Consider the following 23381-nt stretch of genomic DNA (forward strand, 5'->3'; position numbering starts at 1 on the left):
TTTCCAAACTATAAAAGGCTCTGCTCCAAAAGATATAGGAATATAATCATTACTCTAGCTGGAGTCCTGGACTACTATCCTGTCTCTGACAGTGACAAGCATCACATATTTCAGAAATAGATGCAAGAAGCCCTTAAGACAGTGCTCTCAGAGACCATTTCTTCCTTACCTCATTGTCAGAAGTTGCCTCATGCCTTGAAGCATGAGGGTCTCTCTCTCTTCTGGTTTTCTTTATTTTTTACGTCCTTCCTAAAATAACTCTGGTTGTTCTTGTCAGTCATACACATGTCCAATCCTTTTTTGAACCCTGCTTAACCGTTGTTCTCAATGAAATAGGGTAGGAATGCGTTCCAAAGGCTAATTTTGTGTGGTGTGAAAGTGTTTCCTTTTATCAGTTTTAAATTTGCTCCCTATCAGTTCAACTGAATGACTCTCATTCTTGTATTAGGAGAAAAGGTAAACAGAAATGTCTGATCTACCTTCTCTATACCATTTGTTCTTTTGTATACGTTTATCCTGTCCCCTCTTATTTACTTCCTCTCTAAAGCACAGCCCGTCTTTCCAATCTCTTTTATATTAAAGTTTATCCATACTTCATCATTTTTGTCATCAATCTTTGATACCCCCACCACACACTTTTCACTATATTTCTTTTTAGCTATGGTGACCAGATATGAAAACTATTCCAAGAGGGAACATACTGAATATCTTCAGAAAAGAGTAAGGGGAGATTTGATAGCAGACTTCAACTACCTGAAAGGGGGTTCCAAAGAGAATGGAGCTCAGCTGTTCTCAGTGGTGGCAGATGACAGAACAAGGAGCAATGGTCTCAAGCCGCAGTGGGGGAGGTCTAGGTTGGATATTAGGAAAAACTATTTGACTAGGAGGGTGGTGAAGCACTGGAATGGGTTACCTAGGGAGGTGGTGGAATCTCCATCTTTAGAAGTTTTTAAGGCCTGGCTTGACAAAGCCCTGTCTAGGATGATTTAGTTGGGGTTGGTCCTGGTTTGAGCAGGGGGTTGGATTAGATGACCTCCTGAGGTCTCTTCCAACCCTAATCTTCTATGATTCTAGTGAGTTTCCCCCTCCACGCTTTCTATCCCAGTGCTGAGGCATCCTAACATTTTCTTTACTTTCTTGACTGCAAATGCATATTAAGCAGAGATTTGCATTGAACTGTTCACAATGAGATAGCCAGAAAACCTAGGTGTCATGAGGACAACAGAATAAGCCAAATTTTAAGTATCTAAACCATACTTTTTCACATATGACATTTCACAAAGAAACAACATTTAGAAATTATTTGAAGAAAAATTTAAACTGATTTTTTAGGCTCATCTCTTACAGACCTGTACAATTCATCCCCAAGTTTTAAGAAAGCCCTTAGTGGGCAGAAGGCAATTTGAGGAGCTTCAGATAGACTGGTTTGGTTTGGCAAACAAAAGTGGGAGGGTCACAATTAGGTTTATAATGGAAAGCTAGTAACAAACAATTGTGGACTTGATATTGTAATTTGAAAAATATCCTGAGAGTTGGTAAGTGTATACTCTGCTCTAAGGAGGTTTTCAGCTAAAGAGTTGTTTTTTTCTTTCAGAAATTCAGAGAACAGATTTTTCAGATATGTTTTTAGGAGACGACTTTCAAAACATGCTTTTAAAAAAAAAGTTAAAAATAGGGATAAGAGACAGCCAGTATTATTGTGTTATAAACCATACTGTGTATACATAGCTGTAGAACATAGTCCAATTACTCATATTAGAGCACTACATAATTTTGAATGTCAAATGAATATCAAGATGAAAGGTCTGAGTACAGTTTAACTATCATTCACCTAGGCTTTGTTCTGCAGTTAAGAACTATGCAAATGAGTAAGGGGAGGGGAAAAGATTAGAAGAAACTTGTATTTAAACAAAAGAGTAGACAGTTTAATACATGAAACCATGTTATTTACCTGCATATTAGCCTCTTAATGAAGGACAGCACTGCTGCCAGGCAAGTACAAATTTTAAAGAGCCGGAACTGTGTGATGGCCATTGCGAGAGACTTTGCCTGTAAAAAAAAAACAAAAAAAACCCAACAAAATAAAAATAAAAATATCCCAGATGCATAATACATCTTTATATAGTTTTTAGGCCTGATTAGCTTCTCACTTACGCATGAGCAAATCAAGAGCAATGCCACTGAAGACAATGGAGTTACACCAGTGAGGAGAGAGTCAATGCACTATACACACTATGTACATACTATTTGTCATCCATTATGACATTTTATTGACTTTGTAGTAGTTATATAACAAGTCCTTCAAATATATAAACAGAAGAAAGAAAGAAAAAAAAAAAAGGTGGGGCCCATGGTACTCAGGCAAACAAAAAATATATATATAAAATAATACAATCACATAAGTATGAGTGAACATATTTGTCAGTTTTCTGTCAGTTTAAAAATAACTGTACTATAATATATGTTGGTTGTATAGACTTAGATATGATTATTATTGCTACAGGTAGCTGCAGCCAAAACATGTAACCGGTTGCTCACACAGTTCCTATGAACTGCAATAGGGACTCTAATCACAGAAGTTGGCCCTTAGAGAGCATGATGTCACTTTGAGCAATTGACTTTATCATCATAAGAACAAACGATCCTAACAGGCCCCCCATTTACACTACAGACATGGATGTCCCTCTGGTAACTGCACTGTTAAAATATGTATTGTGGACAAGACTGTGCTGTAACCAAGTCATGTAACTGGGCTAGAGCCTTGGCATTGGCTAAAACAGTTTAAAACACCTCAGAAACCGTCACTTCTCAGAAATAGTACTAATGTAAGGGGGTTCTAGTCTCTCCAAAACCTCGAGACAGAGTATTCTAAATTGATCCTAACAAATCTCTTTTCAGGAGTTGCAGAATTTGGATTGGAATGAGCCACTACAACTCTGGGTATATGAGTATTCCCTAGATCCCTCCAGTCCCCCCGAAAAAAATATATTTTTCTGAAGAAAAACAAACTCAGGCCACACTGGAAAAAAGCCACAAAGATTTTATAAAACACAAACACATACTACGTAATTTGCTTTGGAAGCATATTTAGTCCTCAAAACAGAAAACAGTACACACGTGGTCCACGATTAAAAGCTTGTAATTCGTCTACTAACTAGTTATGTCCATCATTTTACTGTATCTGCCCTAGTTATCAGTACACTATTACAGAAGAACGGCCATACTGGGTCAGACCAAGGGTCCATCCAGCCAAGTATCCTGTCTTCTGATATCGGCCAATGCCAGGTGCTTCAGAAAGAATGAACAGAAGAGATAATCACCAAGTGATCCATCCCCTGTCACCCATTGCCAGCTTCTGGCAAACAGAGCTTTCTCAGCATACAGCCTACCACCATATTTTGGCCTACCCAATCCAATGTGTGTAAAAAACCACACGTGACTGAAACTGAGCTGGGTGGATAGGTCTTTTAAAAATTAACACCACCCTCAATGCAACTGTCCTGTCTTTTGTGATTTTCCTTAAACAATTCTCCATAATTTTATGCAATCAATTGTGGCCTCTTCCAAACACACACATTTGGGGTTGAAATTTAGATCTGCAGCTGTAATTGCTAATAAACAAGGAACAAAAACTCAGGATTATAGCTCAGTTTCTTCTTCTGTTCAAGTTTCACTTTAATGGACCTTTTATAATTAGGATCAGTCAACTTGCACGTACTTGACATCGAAGAACCCTCAAAGGAAGGAAAATGGCATGTCATCTTCCTCTGCTTGTACTGGTGAGGATCTGCCAGACAGAGAGGTTTCCTGACCCAGGAAGCTTCTATCCAGGCCCTGGTACTGACTTGCTGGGAAAGTCACCTGCATGTCCCTGCCAAAGAAAGCCAGGTGGGGGAACCACTTGGCATAAGAGGTGTCCATTTGTGGAGATAAGAGGTGGCTTGTCTGCATAGCATCCAAGAGCACGAAGACTTCACTGACAGGATGCACATGGAGATGTCTGGGATGGAGGATTCTACATGTGAAAAAAGTAGATTCAGAGGAGAAGCCCTACTCTCTGGGGAGGAGACTGGCTGCTTGCCACCCTGGGTCCCCTGTCCATCGAGATCAAGAACCAGTATTCTATACTAGTAACAGGAGTTGAGGAGCAGACCCCAATGGTTGAAGAGGAACCACTTGCTCCCAAAGGCAGGGAGACTCATGAACAGCAGACACAGGGTGGTGGTGGTGGTTGGGGATCCCCTTCTGCGGGGGATGGAGGCATCCATCTACCAACCTGAGATGATATTCTGCCTACCTGGAGTCCGCATCCAAGATGTTACTGAAAGGTTGCTGAGCTCATTTATCCCTCTGACCACTACCTCATGCTGCTCATCCATGTGGGCACTAATGGTACTGCCAGGTATGACCTGAGCAGATTAGAAATGACTACAGAGCTTTGGGAGCAAGGATGAAGGAATTAGGGTGGAAGGCTGTCCTTGCCCATCCTCCCAGTTGAGGGTAAGGACAGGGACATGTGCATCCTGGAGATAAATGCACGGCTGCGTAGATACAGAAGGGGAGGGCAGCATGGCCTCACAGTGGAAGAAGTTAGATACGGGGAATGTGGAGAAATTTAGGACATAAAAGAGCAACTGTCTACACCATGCTAAAAAGGCTTTTTTTTTTTTAAATGGTGGAGGAGTTTTATTTCATATATTACTAAACTGATTTCCTTCTTTGAAAAAATAACACATTTTTAGATAAGGAGAATGGAGGCCTATCTTATGAGAGGAGACTGATCTTGTCCTGTTTAGTCAGCAAAAAGAAGGCTAAGAGGAGATATGATTGCTCTCTATAAATACATTAGCAGGATAAATACCAGTGAGGGTGAAGAGCTATTTAAGCTTACGGACAATGCCTGTCATTACATTACCATCTAAAAAGACTGTCAAACAAAGAGGGGGTGATTCCTTCTTAAACCTCTCTCCAGGAAAAGGGATGTTCTTAAAATGAAAGCCTTAATACTTTCTCTGTTTTTCCCTTATTTTCTTTATTTTGAATAAAAGGTTAAAAAATTTTAATGGTGTATTTGCCATGGTGCTAAGCAGGTCTCTGTATACCAAACCTTATTTAACAATTTAATGTGGGACAGTAGCTGGGTTATATCAACACCTTTGGCCAGTTTATTCCATTGAAATTAGTACAGCAGCTCTCAAACATTTATAACTAATCCTTTTGGAAGTGTGTTATATTTTCTAGTGAAGCAAAAAACCCTCATGTTTGGAAAAAGAGAATTTGCATAGAGGCTTATATTTGCATTTTTGTTTAAGTTCAACCATACACCGTTATTTGTTGTGACCTGTAACGATGTGAGGAATCTGTAAAATTTAGTAATTCTGGTTGATATTTTGAAGTTGTTCTTATGAAAAGTACTGTATTGTAGAATGCCTCTATGTCTATTCACCACTGTTGACAAGCCTGTAAGCACACCTGTCCCTGACTAGATATAGCGAAGAGTAGTTAACCTTAATGACTGTAGTCTGACCAGTCAGTAGTATGCTAAAGTTGGTTGGACTGGGGAGAAGCCACTTCCTTCAGCTTGTCTGTATGGGGTTCAGATTTGGAGAGTGAAAAATTACCAACAGCAGGACAAAGGAACGAGGTATTGAGATACATAAACTTGAGGGACTTGGAGCCACTCAGGTAGCTTGGGTCAGGAGGGATGCAGAGACAGAAACGCTTTTGTAGCAGGGGAGGTTTGGTTTAGCTGTGGGACTAACCAAGGTCAAAGCAAGCTGACTGGAGTGAGGGGGTGGGAAGAGAGATAGAATGATGGAAATGACAAGCCATGTGCTGCAGCTGAAGGACGGCTCCAGAAGACTCTGACCTCCAGCCCAAAGAATGCTCTGGAGTGGTGAGGAAAACAAGTCAGGGAAATACATATAGGGTTTACTATTTTTGTATAAATCTCTGTATTTATCATACAACTAAGTAAGAGAAATTGTGATTCAGAATCCACTTGTGTATTGTATGTGACACCTATCACATGCCCTTGAAGAGTTAATAGGTAGGCCCAGAACACCCGCACAACTGGAGTTCTGGGGAAAGTGTATTGAATCTACAAGGGAACCTGAGGGGTCAGCACAGGTAACAGGGGCTAAACAGTGGGACTGGGAGGTCCCAACTCTCAGGAAGGAGTGCTAGACAGATGATCTGCACCTTGAGTGTGTGACCAGGGGGGACCCCAAAACAGGGGCAGTACCTGGATTCAGTTCAAACTCCATGATTTTAAAACACACAGGACCCAATCTGGTGAGTAGCCAAGAGCGGGCACTTGACTAGATCTGCGACATGACATCAAACAGAGAATTTGAGCTATATAAATAGTTTCTAAAACAATCAGCTACAGTTAGACTAACAACTTCTCTAAATCAACTCCTGGTAAGAAGAGAAAAAGCCTTGTGATCCCTCCTTCAAACCATTAAAGAGCAAAGAACAGCTGAAATTTAAGCCTCTTTTCCTAGATTAAAGCTTTGAACGCAAGGAATATCTATTAAAACGCACAGCACTACATGAAATGATCCAATACTGTACTTAGGATGACTGTAACCTACAGTAACAATAAAGATGCCAAGTGAGACACAACATAAAGACATTCAGAAATACCAAATCCCTTAGGAACTTATGTTCAGCTGCCAGATGAATGGCATGATTGACATGACAAATTGTTTGTAGTGTTATATAAACATTGCGAGGTGCTTGCAGTATGATTTTGGATCCAATCGAAATAAAAATATGCATGGCCTTTTGAAACTTATAGGCTCCAGAAGGCCATGTATGTTGGTTCAGCAGTGGACAAACCTTTCTGAAGAAAAGGTCTGTCCATTGCTAAAGAGCAGACATGGGACACTAACGTACAAACAGAAGATAGGTCAGACTAGTGAGCTGCAGTACAGGAGAAGTGGTGCTCCGGAAGAACCTCATACTTCATTTATGGGCTTCATCTCAACTCCCTATACTGAACTTGTCCGCTTCCCTATCAACAGGGACACCACAGCCCAAGAGATCGAAAGGTCCTAGAGGGAAACAGAAGGGGGGGTGGGGAGTGCCTTTTGCTTCAACGGTGGCCTGGAACAGGTCTCTTTTCCACAATCCGGGGAGGTGTTGGGCCACCCCTATCTCATTTAACACCATTGTTTTTGAGGGAGATGTGACGCTGACAGACCAGCTCAAGCCAAAGGCCAATTCGTTTGTGTATGAATATCAAAAAAGTGTTAAGTGTATTATGTATTCAGGAAAAATCAATTGTGTCAAATAATGTTCAAAAGAGATGTTAGTTGTATTGTTTTCACTTGTCTATATCCTGTTGTTTACTATTACATGACATTTACATTATGTATGCCCTAGTAATTAAATAACCCTAGATCAAAAGGTATGTTAATGTAAGAGTATATTCAGGTATTAAAAGTAATGGAATGTTACTTGTATTGTTTTTACTTATCTATTTCTATTATAATTAAGGCTAAGTTTATGTCACAGAGGTCTCGAAAAATCACAGATGCTGTGACTTCCAAAGGCCTTCATGACATTTTCTGCTTCAGTCCCTGGGGCATCAGCAAGCAGGTCCCTGAAAGGTTTGCAGTGGCAGGTGATAGCCTCCTCAGAGTCTCCCTGCAGGGTTTCAGCAACAGCCTCCTCAGGGGGCCCTCCTCAGGGTTCCAGCGACTGGGGACAGCTGAGCGGGGAAACTCTGCAGCTCCCAGCCACCACAGTGGCAGGGGAAACTATGGAGCCGCAGCAGCAGAAGTCACAGACAGGCCACGGCTTTTGTGAATTTTTGTTTATTGCCCGTGACTTTTACTAAAAATAGCCATGATAAAATCTTAGCCTTAGTGATAATGTAATGGCAGGCATTTATATTATGTATATCACTGTAACTCAAATACCCATAAAATGCAAATGGAGCTTTGGAAGTGTGAATGAAGAAGAGTGTTAACTTCAAAGCAAAGACCATTGTGTTCAACAATGGGAATTCACAGACTCAGTTTGCATTTCCTACTCATCACCAAAGGAAAGCCCACATGGGTAAAGACATTGTTCAGATTGTTTTCTGGAGAAGAATCTAGAAATACTGATTCAAGGGATGGTCCTGTACCCCTGGACTGTTTGGATTCTAACAGGGTAGAATAACTGAACAAGAAGATGGAGATTCCCAGAATTACTCTGGGTACCGCTGAAGAGACCTTTGGGAAACTGGCAAATTACTATCTCTCCGCTATCATTTTGGACTTACAAACTTTGACTCACCTGATATTATATTTTACCTGCTTTAGCTCTCGATGACTCTCATTCTTTTTCTTAGCTAAAATCTTTAGTTAGTTTACTAGAGAATTGGCTCCCAGCATTGTCTTTGGTGAGAGATCCAAAGTACCAATTGATTTGAGATAACTGGCTGATCCTTCGGGATTGGAAGTAACCTGAGTAGTGTGACCGTTATCACTAAAATAAATCAGTCTGGGTGGTGGGATAGGCTGAGGTGCCTAAGGGGACTGTCTGTGGCTCCATGGTAAAACTGATAAAGTAATACAGGACTGCTTGTTACTGGCTTGGTGAAAAGTAACAAAATATAACACCCGTTTGGGATGTCTGCCCTTGTTTTCTGACAGTCTCCCCTGAGATAGATATTCACAGTTGTGAGCCATTCCAGACAGCCTAACAAGAGGGACAGAATATATGCTTGTGCTATTCTTGCATATTTCCCTAGTCTGCTAGGGAAAGCCGTTTTAGGGCCTTTAATGAACCAGAAGAGAAGCTGAGTAATAGGAAAATGTACCAACAGTGTCTGAGGAGAGTGGAAGTTTGTGCTGGACAAAGGGGAAGGTATGTATTGAAAGAAAAGTTATGATTCAGAAAGAAGAAGAGGTGAAGTAACAGGGATGCTAGAAGTAGTTTTATTGAGTAAGGTAAAGCAGAAAATAGAATATAGAGATACACTGATTATGAAGTGTTGGAAAAAACTGTAAATGTAAGAAGTGGTTAGTTTAATGACAGAATTAGAAACCACCCTCTACCTGAAATCCCAACAGTGAAGAACTAATGTTCACCTGAGATCCATACAGAGATGCTTTGTCTTCCATCTTACTGACGGGCTTCAACTGACATTTACTGTCTATTGGCCAGTTGGGAGGAAGGTACTGAAGCAGCTCTGGTTGTCCAGCCTCCCCAGATTGTCACAACAGAGAATTTCAGGTATTTCCACCAATCCCTAGGACACATGGTGCAGAACGCAGAACTGTTGGGTGCAGCCATTTCTTCAAAGGCTTAGCTTTAGTTAATATTATTGCATTTTTATTACTAACAATCAGATATATCTGCAGATTAGAAAGTTTTTGCTTTTAACTCCTCAATATTACCACCACGTGTGGAGGGTGGGATTGGCATGCACCTACAACACCGCACCAACACTACCTAAGGTATAATATATTGCTCTATTTAGGTCCCCTCCAGCCTCTGCCCCCTTCCTCACAAAAAGAAGTCACACTTTAGAAAGGTTTCGGAAATTTGACTAGTAAGCCAACCTCTCTCTTCTCTTACTGAACTGTTTTGGATTCGTACAGATATTAAATCAGGGCTGTGAAGCCCCTTTAATATCCCTTGCTCAATGATAGCCACTGAAAAGGCCACCCTGTGTAGAGCATCCTCAAGTCGTGTCATTGCCACACGTTGATATACCTCATTATACTTTTAACTGTTTGGACGACATTACTAGCTATTCTCTCCCTTGACAACCCCCAATTTGTCTGTTCTACTTCCTTCCCAAAAAGTGTAATGTTAACATTTCAAAATTGTAGTGGGGGCTTTTTTGTATAGCCATACACAACCTTTGCATCACTTCCTGCTTGAAAGGAGAGACTGAGAGCACTGCCACGATACAAAGACAACAGTTGTCAGAACTGATCGTGTTCCAAATGAGCCACTGAAAATAGAAGACCTTAATATTCTTTTGTTTTCCTCTTTTCCCATTCATTTTTCATTCCAATCACCATTCCTAGTTACAATAACCCCCATTCCCTCAGCAGCTGTAAGAGCCAAACCAATGCAGAGTTCTAGCAACAGAAACTACGGACAGCTAACTATTATTACTGCAGGAAAGTGAAGGCTAACATGATAAGAAACATTAAAATGGTATTTCTGACAGTGACTTTATACTGCCAATTAGATTTTTTCAAAAAAGTCCCTCAATATCACCATGCACTGTAATACATTTTTGTATAACAAAGCTGACTCCTGGGTTATATTTGATTAGTAAGGGCTGGTACTTTAGTCACGCATCCCATTCAGGTACAGCCTGCAGGTGCACATAACAGGGAAATGCTTGCTTACTTGCTCTTGGTGGGGAGGCTGCTTGCCAATCAGTTTGTGTAGATGGAAAAACAGCAGGTATTAAAAGCCCTGGGTTATTTATAGAATTTCCTTTAAACTACTTGTTTGATGCATTTTCTTGCAGGGTAACAATGGAAATTCTTCCCTTCTGAAACTGTTCTATGGATTCATATGCTCAAGCAGCATTAACTTTGATGTTTCCTGCCTTGAATATATATTTAGTTTTTATATAATATCAGGCATATTAGGGGAGTTAGAAAGTGCTCATTCTCCTTTGGGGAAGAGATTTAGAGTTTATCAGACACCTACTAGATAGAGCAATATGATGGGACAGCTCCATGGTAGGAGGAATCCTCGTATCTTAACATTGCTTAGTAGCAGTGGGAAGAGTGAAGAGAATTGATCTTGTGGTTAGAGCACTGGATTGGGACTCAAGAGGTCTGGGTTTAGTTCCCTGTAAGTACGCGGGACTCACGCCTGCGGTGCCTCCTGCTGGTCATCTCAGGGAATTAGCTTTTTCCAGCACAGAGCGCCCTCTGCCGGCCAGTGTCTCGCTATCTGCTGGCCCCGCGTCCCTCCCGGACCCCGGTGCCCTTTTATCTGGGGTGCTGCCCCATGGCAATACCCCCACACTCTGCCTATGGGTCTCCCCTCACTGGGAACCCCAACCCTCTAATCCCCACCTTGCCTCAGTCTGGGCTACTGCCAGTCAGCATCAAGCCCCGGCTCTCTGAGGCAGACTGCAGTGTAAAAGCCACTCATCATAGGCAAAGGGGTTCAGACCTGCTGCCTTCCTCTACCTCCCAGTACCTCTACGGGTCTTGGACCAGGCCCTGCAGCCTGGGGAGTTGACAGCCTGGAGGTCCCCTGCTCCTCTGGCTTTCCCCAGCCCTGCTTCACTTCCAGTACCCTTTCTGCAGGCAGCCAGGCCCTGCTCTCTCCCAGCCTGGAGAGAGACTCCTCTTGGCCTCTGGCTCACAGCCTTTTTATACAGGCCAACTGTGGCCTGATTGGGGCATGGCCCAGCTGTGGCTGCTCTGCCAATCAGCCCAGCTTTTCCCCTGCCCCAGCCCTCTTCCAGGGCTGTTTTAAGCTCTTCAGGGCAGGAGTGGGGTAACCACCTCGCTACATTCCCATACAGCAACTCCTCACTTAAAGTTGTCCCGGTTAACATTGTTCATTATTAGTTTGCTGATCTATTAGAGAACATACTCATTTAAAGTCAGGCAATGTTCCATTGTAAAGTTGTTTGGCTTGCCCCATCCATTCAGCGCACCTGGTGCTCCTGCCCTGGAGCCTGGCCTGGGGCTTGCCTGCTTCCCAGCTGGAATGCCAGGCAGGTGGAGTGGGGTAAGCCTGCATCAGGAGTGCCAAATGGGAGGAGGGGGGCAAGCCCCCGCGCCCTGACCTCACTACGCCCCTGCCTCAACCGAGCTTCACAATCACCACTGGTGTGTACAGTATTGAATTGTTTAAAATTATTTAAATCTTATACTGTGTATGTATACAATGTCTTGTGTCTGCAAAAAAAAACCCTGGAACCTAACCCTTGCCGCCCTTCCCCCTCCTTAACATTAATTCTTATGGGGAAATTGGAGTCACTTAACATCATTTCACTTAAAGTAGCATTTTTCAGGAACATAACTACAACGTAAGTGAGGAGTTACTGTATTTGTCAGTTTTCTTGTGTAACCATGGGCAAGCCACTTAATCTCTGTGCCTGGGTTCCTCATCTGTAAAATGGGGATAATATTTCCCCCCTCTTTGTCTTGTCTATTTAGATTACAAATTTTTTGGGAAAAGGACTGTTTGTTTTCTGTGTGTATATTCGGCACTTAGCACATTGAAGCCCCAATTTTAACTGGGGCCTTCAAGTATTGTTCTAATACATATAATAGCTCTCATCTGGACAGTGGCTCCCATATATTTTATATCGATCAACATTTTCACAGCATGATCCACATCTCAATAGATGATCTTGTATATTATCTTTCTACTTTCATGATCACTAGGGCCACCTCTCCTCCCATTGGTGATCAAATAGCAGCAGTGACGTAACTACATCAATTGCTTACATAGCAAAGTAGTATTAGGCAACATTTGATGTACTAGGCTTCTTTCACTGTGAGTTATTAGTTGGAAACAAGAGTCGGCTGTACGTGAACAGCCAGCTCTCTATAGACAGACACGTTGCTGGGCTAGTAGGTTTAGTCCTCTGGATGTTACAGTAGGTGTCCGGGGAAGAGTGTCCCTGGATATTTAAGTGTATAAAAAAGGACTGATGAAATACATTAGATAAATATAGTATTGAATGAATACATTGAAGGAAGAATGGAGAGAACACAATGTAGAGATATTACATAAATATGAGGGCAAAAGAAAAGACAAGACAGTGAAGACTGCAGAGCTATACAGTATACTGACCTCTACAGTAAAGGAGAGAAATGGAGCCAGGAAGGGAAAGATGGTAGGACAGCAGTGGAAGAGCCAAAGTTAAACAAACATTAAATAGAAAGTTCACTGACAGAAGTAAACCCAGTACAAAAATTGGTCAAAACTGTTTCTTTACTTGGCTTGGAAGTCATGACATCTCACTTAGTTTTCATCATGGCTAATAGAGGCAAGTAAGTTTTCCAAGCCCAATTTCTCTCAGGTTACTATACTTGTTGGCCCTATTGTAGCCAACTTAGCTGCTGTAATACATATTTGGTTAATGAAAGGAAGTCACCTGATAGGACAGGAATTACCGCATATTGAATATGTGGCTGCCCAAAACAAGCACTTCCTCTTATCACATGCATTTTTTCTACATTATTTCAAGGATGAGGCAGAGCAATGCTGAGAATCTGTCAAGTCACAGCTTTTATGGTTACATCTACCAATCTGCCTTGATGGAGGCTTAATTAATGTTTGTCAAGTGCTTTAGAATGCCTAGGTAGTAGGTAATAATTCTACTACAGCAGAATCTCAGAGTGTGTCTGTGTGTAGTTTTTTATATCTATAAATAAAACTACTAAAAGAATAAAGGAAAAGTTAAAAAAAAGATTTGACAAGGTAAGGAAATGGTTTCTGTGCTGGTTTCATTTAAATTAGGATGGTTAAAAACAGAATTTTATTTCTGCATAGTAAAGTTTCAAATTTGTATTAAGTCAATGTTCAGTTGTAAATTTTTGAAGGAACAACCATAACACTTTGTTCAGAGGTACGAACAATGTCCATTTCCAAAGTGTTCGTAACTCTGAGGTTCTTCAGTCATTGTTTAAAAAGTCACCATAATTGTACACCTTCTCCTGCAGCTGCCCTAAATGCAAAGTGGTTAACTAAAGCGTGATTAATTATGCAAAAGAAAACCACCTAAACTAAACTGCATACCTACTTAGGTGTAAAATTTCATACATGTGAGAGCAAGGAAATAACTTCATATTCCAAAAGCTTATACAGTAAGTAACTCCTCGCTTAATGTTGCAGTTATGTTCCTGAAAAATACTACTTTAAGCTAAACGATGTTAAGTGAATCCAATTTCCCCATAAGAATTAATGTAAATAGGTGGGTTTGGTTCCAGGGAAACATTTTTCACCAGACTCTCTCTCTCTCTCTCTCTCTCTCTCTCTCTATATATATATACACACACACACACACACACACACACACACTTTTAAACAAACTGTTTAATCCTGTAAACAGAAATGATGATTGTGAAGCTTGGTTAAGGTTGTGGAGTCAGAGGGTGGGATATTTCCCAGGGAATGCCTTAACTGCTAAATGATGAATTAGCACTCGGCTGAGTCCTCAAGGGTTAACACATTGTCGTTAATGTAGCCTCACACTACAAGGCAGCACAAATGGAGGGAGGAGACACAGCATGGCAGAGAGATACAGTCAGTCACACACACACACCCCCCATGTGTGTGAGAGAGAGAGAGAGAGAGACGTGCATTGCCCCTGTAAGTAAGCAGACCCCACTCTAAGTGCACTGCCTTTTTAAGTAGATCAGCAAGTTGACAGCAGCGGCTGCCAGCAAGCTCCCTCCATCTTGAGCCCTGTTGTCCCCCCTGCCCCCTCCCGCTCTATGGAGATGGGTACAGGAGCAGGGGGACACCCTGATATTAGCACCCCTCTTCTCGCCCCCGCCCCTGCACAGCAAGCAGGAGGCTCCCGGGAGCAGCTCCAAGGCAGAGGGCAGGAGCAGCACACAGCAGTGGGGGGAGGGACAGCTGAACTGCCCAGCAATTGATAGCCTGCTGGGTGGCTGCCACACAGGGAACTTAGCGTAGCTGATGGGGGGCGCCGGTCCATCCTGGTTCCAAGCCCCCACCAGCTAGCTCCAACGGGCTGCTCTTTCTGCAAGAAAGCATCTGGTGGCCCAGATCTGGCCCACAATCCACTTATTGACTACCTCTGGACTCAACAGAACAAGTTCTGCCAGAATCACCTTGGACTACTCACTCAAATTCTTCGTCTCAGTTTCCCCATCTGGAAAAAAAGGAAAAAATAGTTCTGCGACTCAGGAAGCCCTTCAATGCCAACTTGCAGAGGGCCCACCTTACCATAATTCTCATCAGGTCTCACTCTCATTGCTTCAATTTGCTGTTGTCATAATCTGGATCTAAAAGGTGTTGTGTTAGGTGTCTTATGCAAACTGGTAATACACTAGTCATTATTATTGTGTGACAGGTGGTGTATAAAGAATCAGATGTGTGCTGGAAATCTGTTTTTAAAATGTGTTTGGCAGACAGTGCCTATGCACAGCCTGTCCTAGACAAAGGAATGTTGTTTCACAGGCCTGACTGTCTCTCTAACGTAAATTAAGGAAGGTGACACCAAAGACAATGAAAAGCACATTTACAGGCAAGGTAATCAAAACCATCAGGTGAGCAAGTGGGGAAAGACAACCCCTTAAACTCAGATGGGTGATGGAGATTGCACCCACAGGATGCCTCGTGAAACAGGGACAATGCATTTTGGGAGATATAACTCAAGGCAAAGGCCATTTTGGTATCTATCATTGAAGGGACAGCACCCTTCAAGCCTATGAAAGTTGGGCCCCGTGGTCTGGAGGGCTAAGGATGCTAATAACTTCATGTAAATAAGGAAACTGCTTAGGCAAAGATCGTAACTTGCTAGAATTAAGTTTTAGTCACTAGAAAACGTGGTTTGTTTTATTTGTAATTTTTCCTCTCTCTTACACTCTTATCTGAAATAACTTAAACCAGTGTTTTGTTAATTATTATTCTTACAAAGCCATCTCACTATGTTTGTATTAAGCTGAAGTGTGGATCTCCAACCAAAATAACAGGGTGGCGTATATTCTGTCTCTTTGGAGACAATGAACTTGGATAACTTCTGTGAGGGTCCAGTGAGAAGGACTGGACACTGCAGGGGAGACGATTTTGGGGAGACTTGGGATTGGAACGGCTGTTGATTTCACTCGGCAATGAATAACTAGGCTGGTGGAAGGCACGGTAAGCCCATTGTGCTGTGAGCATGCTGTCGGTGCCAGGACTTTGAGACAAAGCTACACAGCACAGAACCACCCAGGATTACAGGGCAGGTAGTAACACAACTGGTCCGGATGTTGTGACACTTTGAGACACTTTCATCCCTTCTGCCTGCTATTGTTGAACATTGTAAATACTCTAGGACAGGAACTGCTATCTTGTACATTGCTAATTATATTGACAATCTAGAAGACAAAAATATTTTTAAAAATAAATAAGTGATAAGTCACTGAAACATCTAAAAATAGTAGTAGTTACCTTAGTCTCCAAACTTTTTACGCCCAAGATCACTTTTTGAATTTAAGAGCAACCCAGGATCTACCCTGCCACTTCTCTGAAGCCCCGCCCTGTTCACTACATCCCCACCTCTCTCCGCTGTCTGCTGTCCCCCAACCTCATTCACTTTCACCGGGCTGGGGCAGGGGATTGGGATTTGGGAGGGGGTGTGAGCTCTGGGCTGAGCCTGGGGAAAGGGCTTGAGGTGCAGGAGGGGATGAGGGGTGCAAGCTCTGGGAGCGAGTTTGGGTGCAGGAGGGGGCTCTGGGCTGCGGCAGTGTGTTGGCGTGTAGGAGGGGGTATGGGGTGCTGGCTCTGGGAGGGGGCTTAGGGCTGGGGCTTGGGGTGCAAGAAAGGGCTGGGGCTTGGGGTGCAAGAGGGGGCTTGAGGTGCTGGCTCCAGAAGGCGTTGGGGTGCAGGCTCCCACCAGGGGGCACTTACCTCGGGCACTCCCGAGCGACGGTGCAGCAGAGCTAAGGCAGGCTCCCTCCCTGTCCCAGCCCCACTCAGGCACATAGGCATCTCCTCCCCATCACGAGCCGGGCCACCCCACACCCTGACAGCCAGTAGTGCATCATATGGCTCTCAGAAGGGGCCAACGTGCCCCTTGGGGTGGGTGGGTGGGCAGGCACGTGGCTTCACATGCTGCCCCTCTCTGCAGACACCGCCCCCTGCAACTCCCATTGGCAACAGTTTCCTGTTCCTGGCCAGTGGGAGCTGTTCTTGCAGGCAGGCACAGCACATAGAGACTCCTGTTCTCCCCTTCCTCCCCCGCAAGGGCATGCTGGTTGCTTCCAGGAGCGGTGTGGGGCCGGGGAAGGCAGCCCCACTGCAGCCAGAGATCGCGATCGACTGGGAGAGTCTCCAGGATCGACCAGTCAATCACAATCAACGGGTTGGTGAACACTGCCTTATTAAAAAAAAAAAAAAGTCTGGCAGGATAAATGTATTAATATTTTTAAGCACATGGAGATTTCTGGATAGAAAATACCATATAATTTCTAAGTACTATTATTAACAACATATCAGAGCCACATGAAATACCAGTCTACAACTGCAACAGCATCCTATATAGAAGTCCCCATCATTCTTCAGAACAATGGCACAGTTTCATGATGGGAATATTGCTAAAGAGGGCTATAGCTTTTTCAGGAAGGACAGAAGGGGAAAAATGGAGGTGCTGCTGCATTATACATCAATAATCCATTCACTTATTCTAAGGCCCACAAGAAGGTGAAAGGCAGACCAGATGAAAGTCTCTGGGTGAAGCCAGAAGGGGGGAAAACATCATGGTGGGAGTCTATTACAGAACTCCAAATCAGGAGGAGGAGGAGGAGAAGGAATTTCTAAAACAAATATTAGAAATATCCACAACACAAGACCTGGAAGTAATGGGGGACGTCAGCTACCCAGACATCTGTTGGAAAAATAATACACAAAACACAACATCTTCAATGAATTCTTGGAATTGAAACAAAAAATTGTCCCCAATCTAATGGGGGAGGAAGTAACGAGACACTATTTTAGAATTAATTCTGACTAACAAGAAGGAATTGATTGCAGATCTGAAGATTGAAGGAAACTTGGGTGAAAGTGATCATGAAATGAAAGACTTTGTGATTCTAAGGAAAGGAAGGACTGAGAGCAGAAGAAAACTCTAACTAACAACTGGTATGAAGATTCCATGGGAAAAAGGAGTTCAGGAGAGCTGGCAGTTTCTCAGAGAGACAATATAAAAGGCACAACAGCACTATCCCAATGAAAAGGAAGATTAGAACAAGACCAATAAGGCTGCATCGGGGGGCTCTTTAATGACCTGACAATCAAGAAGGAGCCCTACAAAAAAATGGAAACATGGACAAATTGCTAAGAGTGACCACAAATGAAAATAGCACAAGAAAGTAAGCACAAAATCTGAAAGGCTAAGGCATAAAATGAATTACATCTATCCAGGGACATGAAAGGCAACAAGAAGTGATATGAATGCATTAGGAACAAGAGAAAAATGAAAGAAAGTGAAGGTCCATTACTTAGCAGGAAAGGAGAGCTTATAAAGGATGACACCAAGACGGCAGAGGTGTTGAATTTATAAGAACATAAGAAAGGCCGTACCGGGTCAGACCAAAGGTCCATCTAGCCCAGTATCTGTCTACCGACAGTGGCTAATACCAGGTGCCCCAGAGGGAGTGAATCTAACAGGCAATGATCAAGTGATCTCTCTCCTGCCATCCATCTCCATCCTCTGACGAACAGAGGCTAGGGACACCATTCTGGCTAATAGCCATTTATGGACTTAGCCACCATGAATTTATCCAGTTCCCTTTTAAACATTGTTATAGTCCTAGCCTTCACAACCTCCTCAGGTAAGGAGTTCCACAAGTTGACTGTGCGTGAAGAAGAACTTCCTTTTATTTGTTTTAAACCTGCTGCCTATTAATTTCATTTGGTGACCCCTAGTTCTTGTATTATGGGAATAAGTAAATAACTTTTCCTTATCCACTTTCTCAACATCACTCATGATTTTATATACCTCTATCATGTCCCCCCTTAGTCTTCTCTTTTCCAAGCTGAAGAGTCCTAGCCTCTTTAATCTTTCCTCGTATGGGACCCTCTCCAAACACCTAATCATTTTAGTTGCCCTTTTCTGAACCTTTTCTAGTGCTAGAATATCTTTTTTGAGGTGAGGAGACCACATCTGTACACAGTATTCGAGATGTGGGCGTACCATGGATTTATATAAGGGCAATAATATATTCTCAGTCTTATTCTCTATCCCCTTTTTAATGATTCCTAACATCCTGTTTGCTTTTTTGACCGCTTTTCTATTTTACTTCCTTCTTCACCAAAAAGATTAACACAATTAATATTAACAACAAGGGGAAAGGAACACAAGTCATGATAGGGAAAGAACAGATTAAAGACTATTTAGATTAATAGATTCCATGGCTGGAAGGGACCATCATGATCATCTAACCCAGGGGTCCCCAACGTCTAAGTGTGCCCGCGTACTGGCCGGTGGACGAGCATCCACCGAAATGCTGCCGACAAGTTGCGTCATCCAGAGACGTTGCCACCGAAATGCCACTGATTTTCGGCGGTATTTCGGCGGCGACGCCTCTGCATGATGCAGTTTGTCAGCAGCATTTCGGCGGCGACGCCTACTGACGTTGCCGCTTGTCAGCAGAATTTCGGAAGATGCTTGTCTGCCACCATGGTCATCCGTGGCTCGTTGTCTGGTGCCCACCAGACGAAAAAAGTTGGGGACCACTGCTCTGAAGCATCTGCCATTGGCCACTGTTGCAAGACAGGATACTAGGCTGGATGGACCATTGGTATGGCCAGTCTTATGTTAGATGAAATTACTAAGGTAAATGCACAACTGGTTAAAAAAACCACGCTCAAAAAGTAGTTATCAATGCTTTGCTGTCAAACTGGGAGGATGTATCTAGTGCAGTCTTGCAGGGGTCAGTCCTGGGTCTGGTATTATTCAATATTTTCATTAAGAAGTTGGATGATGAGTGGAGAGAATGCTTATAAAATTTGAAGATGACACTAAACTGGGTTTCAAGCACTTTGGAGGACAGGATCAGAATTCAAAATGGCCTGAATAAATTGGATAATTGGGCTGTAATCAACAAGATGAAATTAAACAAAGACAAGTGCAAAGTACTATAATTAGGGAGGGAAAAAATCCACTGCTGAAATACAAGAAGGGGAATAACTGGCTAGGCAGAAAAGGCTCTGGTGGTTATAGTGGATCACAAATTGAACACAAGTCAACAACATGATGCAGTTGCAAAAAAGGTTAAATATTCTGGAGGAGTATTAACAGGAGTGCCATACGGAAGACATGGGAGGTAATTATTCAACTCTGCTTGGTGCTAGTGAGGCCTCAGCTGGAGTACTGTGTCCAATATTGGGCACCACACTTTAAGAAACTTGTGGACAAACTGGAGAGAGTCCAGAGGAGAGCAGTAAGATTTAGATTTAGAAAACCTGACCTCTGAGGAAAGGTTAAAAAAACCTGGTCATGTTTACTCCTGAGGGGAAAAAAAGACTGAGGGGAGAAACTGATAGCATTCAAAGGATGGTGATCAATTGTTCTCCATGCCCACTGAAGGTCGGACAAGAAATAATTAGCTTAATCTGTAACCAGGAAGATTTGGGTTAAATATTAGGAAAATATTAAGCACTGGAATAGGCTTCCAAGGGAGGTTGTAGAATTCAAAACGTTGAAGGTTTCTGAGCATTGTTTGGACAAACACCCATTAGGGATGGTCTACCTTTGGTCATGCCTCAGCATAGAGCAGTGGTTCCCAAACTGGGGTTTGTGAACCCCTGGAGGTTTGCAAAATGTTACAGGTGGTTCTCAGGAAAAAATTCCCTAATGGCCGACAGAGCTGTCCCTAGGAACACCAGGCAGCATGGGGCCAGCAACCCAGAGTCCCCGGACTTCCAAGAGCTAAGCAGATCCAAAGCAAGCCTATCTATCACACTGAGAAGATTTAAACGTCAAGACTTCTTATAAGAAATGGAAAGGGAGGCAGATTTTTTTTTGCTGTTTTTTAAATTATTATGAAGAACAAGTTTAAGCTTTGTTGTAAAGTGTGTTGTTTGCCTGGACTGCTCAAGACCTGAATGCTTGTGTAGGAGGAACTCTTTGAGTTGGCTTCTTAAATACCTTCATGCTGTTTCACATCTGATACTCCTTGATGAAACATAGGAGCTAGGTTTTATAACAGGCTTAGTCAAAGTGATACAAGCTACAAAAGTGAGATCCTAGAAAAGAGTTGCTGTTTTCATAATGTAATAAAAATATGTAATGATAAATAATAACTAAGAATAAATAGCATGTAATAAGCATGTCATAGAATATCAGGGTTGGAAGGGACCTCAGGAGGTCATCTAAGTCCAACCTCCTGCTCAAACCATGACCAATCCCCAACTAAATCATCCCAGCCAGGGCTTTGTCAAGCCTGACCTTAAAAACCTCTAAGGAAGGAGATTCCAACACCTCCCTAGGTAACCCATTCCAGTGCTTCAGCACCTCCTAGTGAAAAAGTTCCTAATATCCAACCTAAACTCCCCCACTGCAACTTGAGACCATTACTCCTTGATCTGTCATAAAAACAAATTTTATATTTCCAAGATCACTGCTTTTATAATTGATAGTAGGTAAAGGAGAAAATCCCTGGAAACATTCATTTTTAGGAGGGGGTTCACAAGACTTGACATTTTAGTGAAAGGGGTTCACAGGTTGTTAAAGTTTGGGAACCACCGGCATAGAGGGTTGGACGAAATGACCTCTCGAGAGCCCTTCCAGCTCTATAATTCTACAGAAGTATCAAACACCTGACCCAGCAGCCACATAATATCACTTGAGCTCTGTACCCCATATCCCGACTCTCCAGAATCAAAGCCTTCTTTAAACCAATAAATACATTAAGTTCTCCAGTTGACATGGTTGGGAAGGAAACCTATGAAACAGAAAATGATTGTACACGGAAGAATGACTGTCTTCCTACATCGGCAAAGAGACAGCCTGAAACAAAAGCTGCAAGAGGGGTGGCCCCTTCTATCCCCCTTTATTTAACTGGGGTGTAAAGTCTGCACCCTCATCATCACTGTAGTTTACAAGTCAACATTCACTACGCAACAACCGATGCCCGGGGTTTGCGGGTGGCACAGGGAAGGAGACCGGAACAAAGCCCAACAGGCAGAAATAAAGACACTCAATAACAAAGGGTGGTGGCAACCAAACACCTCGCGGTCACACGCTCCCTTGTCTCTCCACACAAGACCCCTGGCTATGCCAGTGGGAGCCCTGCTGTGGGCCACGGACCCAAGACCCCCGCGAGTCCCCGGGCTGTGCTCGGATGGCACAGGGGTCCAGCCTGCTCCCCGGGCTGTGCCGGGCTGGCACTAGGGATGCTGAGCGGGTGTGTGTGCGGGGGGGGGGTTCCCAGCCCGGCTGCCCCCAGCCCAACAAAGGGCACGTTCACCGCTGCATCGAGCTGCCCGAAGGCTGCAGCCGTTAAGGGGCGGGGCTAATGAGGGACCAGCAACCCCCCCCCCGGAAGAGACGGGCCTAGGGGCTGAACGGGGCACGCGAGCCGGGCGCCCCCGGCAACGGACCCGGAAGAGCCCGAGGCAGCGACGGCCACGGAACCGAGGAGACTGCGCGCGCAGCGCGTTCTCTAACTCACCTGCCCAGAAGGGGAGGGGACTCCGGGGGGCGCCAGGCAGCTGGAGCCGAGGGGGCCGCGCGCTGCCGCACCCAGAGCCGCTTCCCTCTCCAAGCGCGAGCGCCCCTCATTCAAAGCTAGGCGCGCGCTCCTGCGCCGCTGCCATGGCCCCTCGTGCCCGCCACCTCGGCCTCCTGTCACCTGAGACTGTCCCGCCCCTTCCGACCACGCCCCTTCCCCAGCCTCCTCCAACCGGCGCGAGCTGAAGGCGGGGACACGGCGCGGCGAAGGGGGGCGGGAGGGGCAGGAGATGGTATTGGAGGACCCCTGGCCTAAGGCCCTAACTCACCCTGGGCAGCTCGCGAGCTGCCTGACGCGCACCGTCTGGGGACGGCAGGCGCGTGCCCCCGCCATGGGCGCCCCACGTGGGGCGGCAGAGGGGCGGGTCCTGCTCCCGCTGCGCCTCAGTGGCGGGCCGGGCTGTAGGCGGGCCGCGGAGCAGCCTCTGTATCGCCCGCTGGCCGCTACGTAACGGGGCGGGGGGGGTCAGAGGCTGGAAGAGGCCGCGCGAGCCAGAGGAGGGACGCAGCGTTCAGCTCCGTTCGCTCTTGTGCCGCGGCGTGTGCTGGGCCCTGCGCTACCCGTCACCGCCCGCGCCGGGCTTGGCCGCCACGGGTGCGCGGAGCGGAGCTGTCCCGTGCGAACTGCCCGTTCGAGCAGCGCAGCCCCCTCGTGTGAGCGCAGCCGTAGTGGTGCTGGGCCCGCGGCCGCTCGTTGCCCTCTGTTTAAGGACACTGGCTGGGCCAGTATCAGGCAACTCTAGCGGTGTAGCTGCCCCCGCTCTGGGAATTGTACTTTGACTCGAGGTGTAATTTTAGAGAGAGCGAGCGGGTGTGTAAACTTACATGCAAATCGAGGCAGGTTCCCATGCTGCCGGCTAGCCGTTTCCCATTAATAGGATTAAACATGAAGTCACTAAAAGTTACGCTAATCAGAAACCTAAATTTCTGCAGTAGATGCCTTTAACGGGCTCACCTGATCCAGCATTAGAGCTTG

The 23381-nt window shown here is 44.3% G+C and overlaps 1 protein-coding gene across 3 annotated transcripts in view; it reads right to left on the reverse strand.

Annotated features, from left to right (window-relative positions):
• Window positions 1-22799, reverse strand: part of EBAG9 (estrogen receptor binding site associated antigen 9) — a 46617-nt gene extending 23818 nt beyond the window's left edge. The window contains exons 1-2 of one of the 3 annotated variants that reach the window (XM_045007154.1): window positions 22675-22799; window positions 1952-2049 (exon numbers count right to left, since the gene is read on the reverse strand). In XM_045007154.1, the coding sequence (XP_044863089.1) occupies window positions 1952-2034 (83 nt within the window). In that variant the 5' untranslated portion in view covers window positions 2035-2049; window positions 22675-22799. Of the gene's footprint in view, window positions 1-1951; window positions 2050-9086; window positions 9248-22346; window positions 22550-22674 lie in introns of those variants that run through there. The other 2 variants (XM_045007153.1, XM_045007152.1) reach the window with 2 other exon arrangements.
• Between the last annotated feature and the right edge of the window lie 582 nt (window positions 22800-23381).

The sequence above is a fragment of the Mauremys mutica genome, chromosome 2, assembly GCF_020497125.1.
Source record: "Mauremys mutica isolate MM-2020 ecotype Southern chromosome 2, ASM2049712v1, whole genome shotgun sequence".
Taxonomy (NCBI): Eukaryota; Metazoa; Chordata; order Testudines; family Geoemydidae; genus Mauremys; species Mauremys mutica.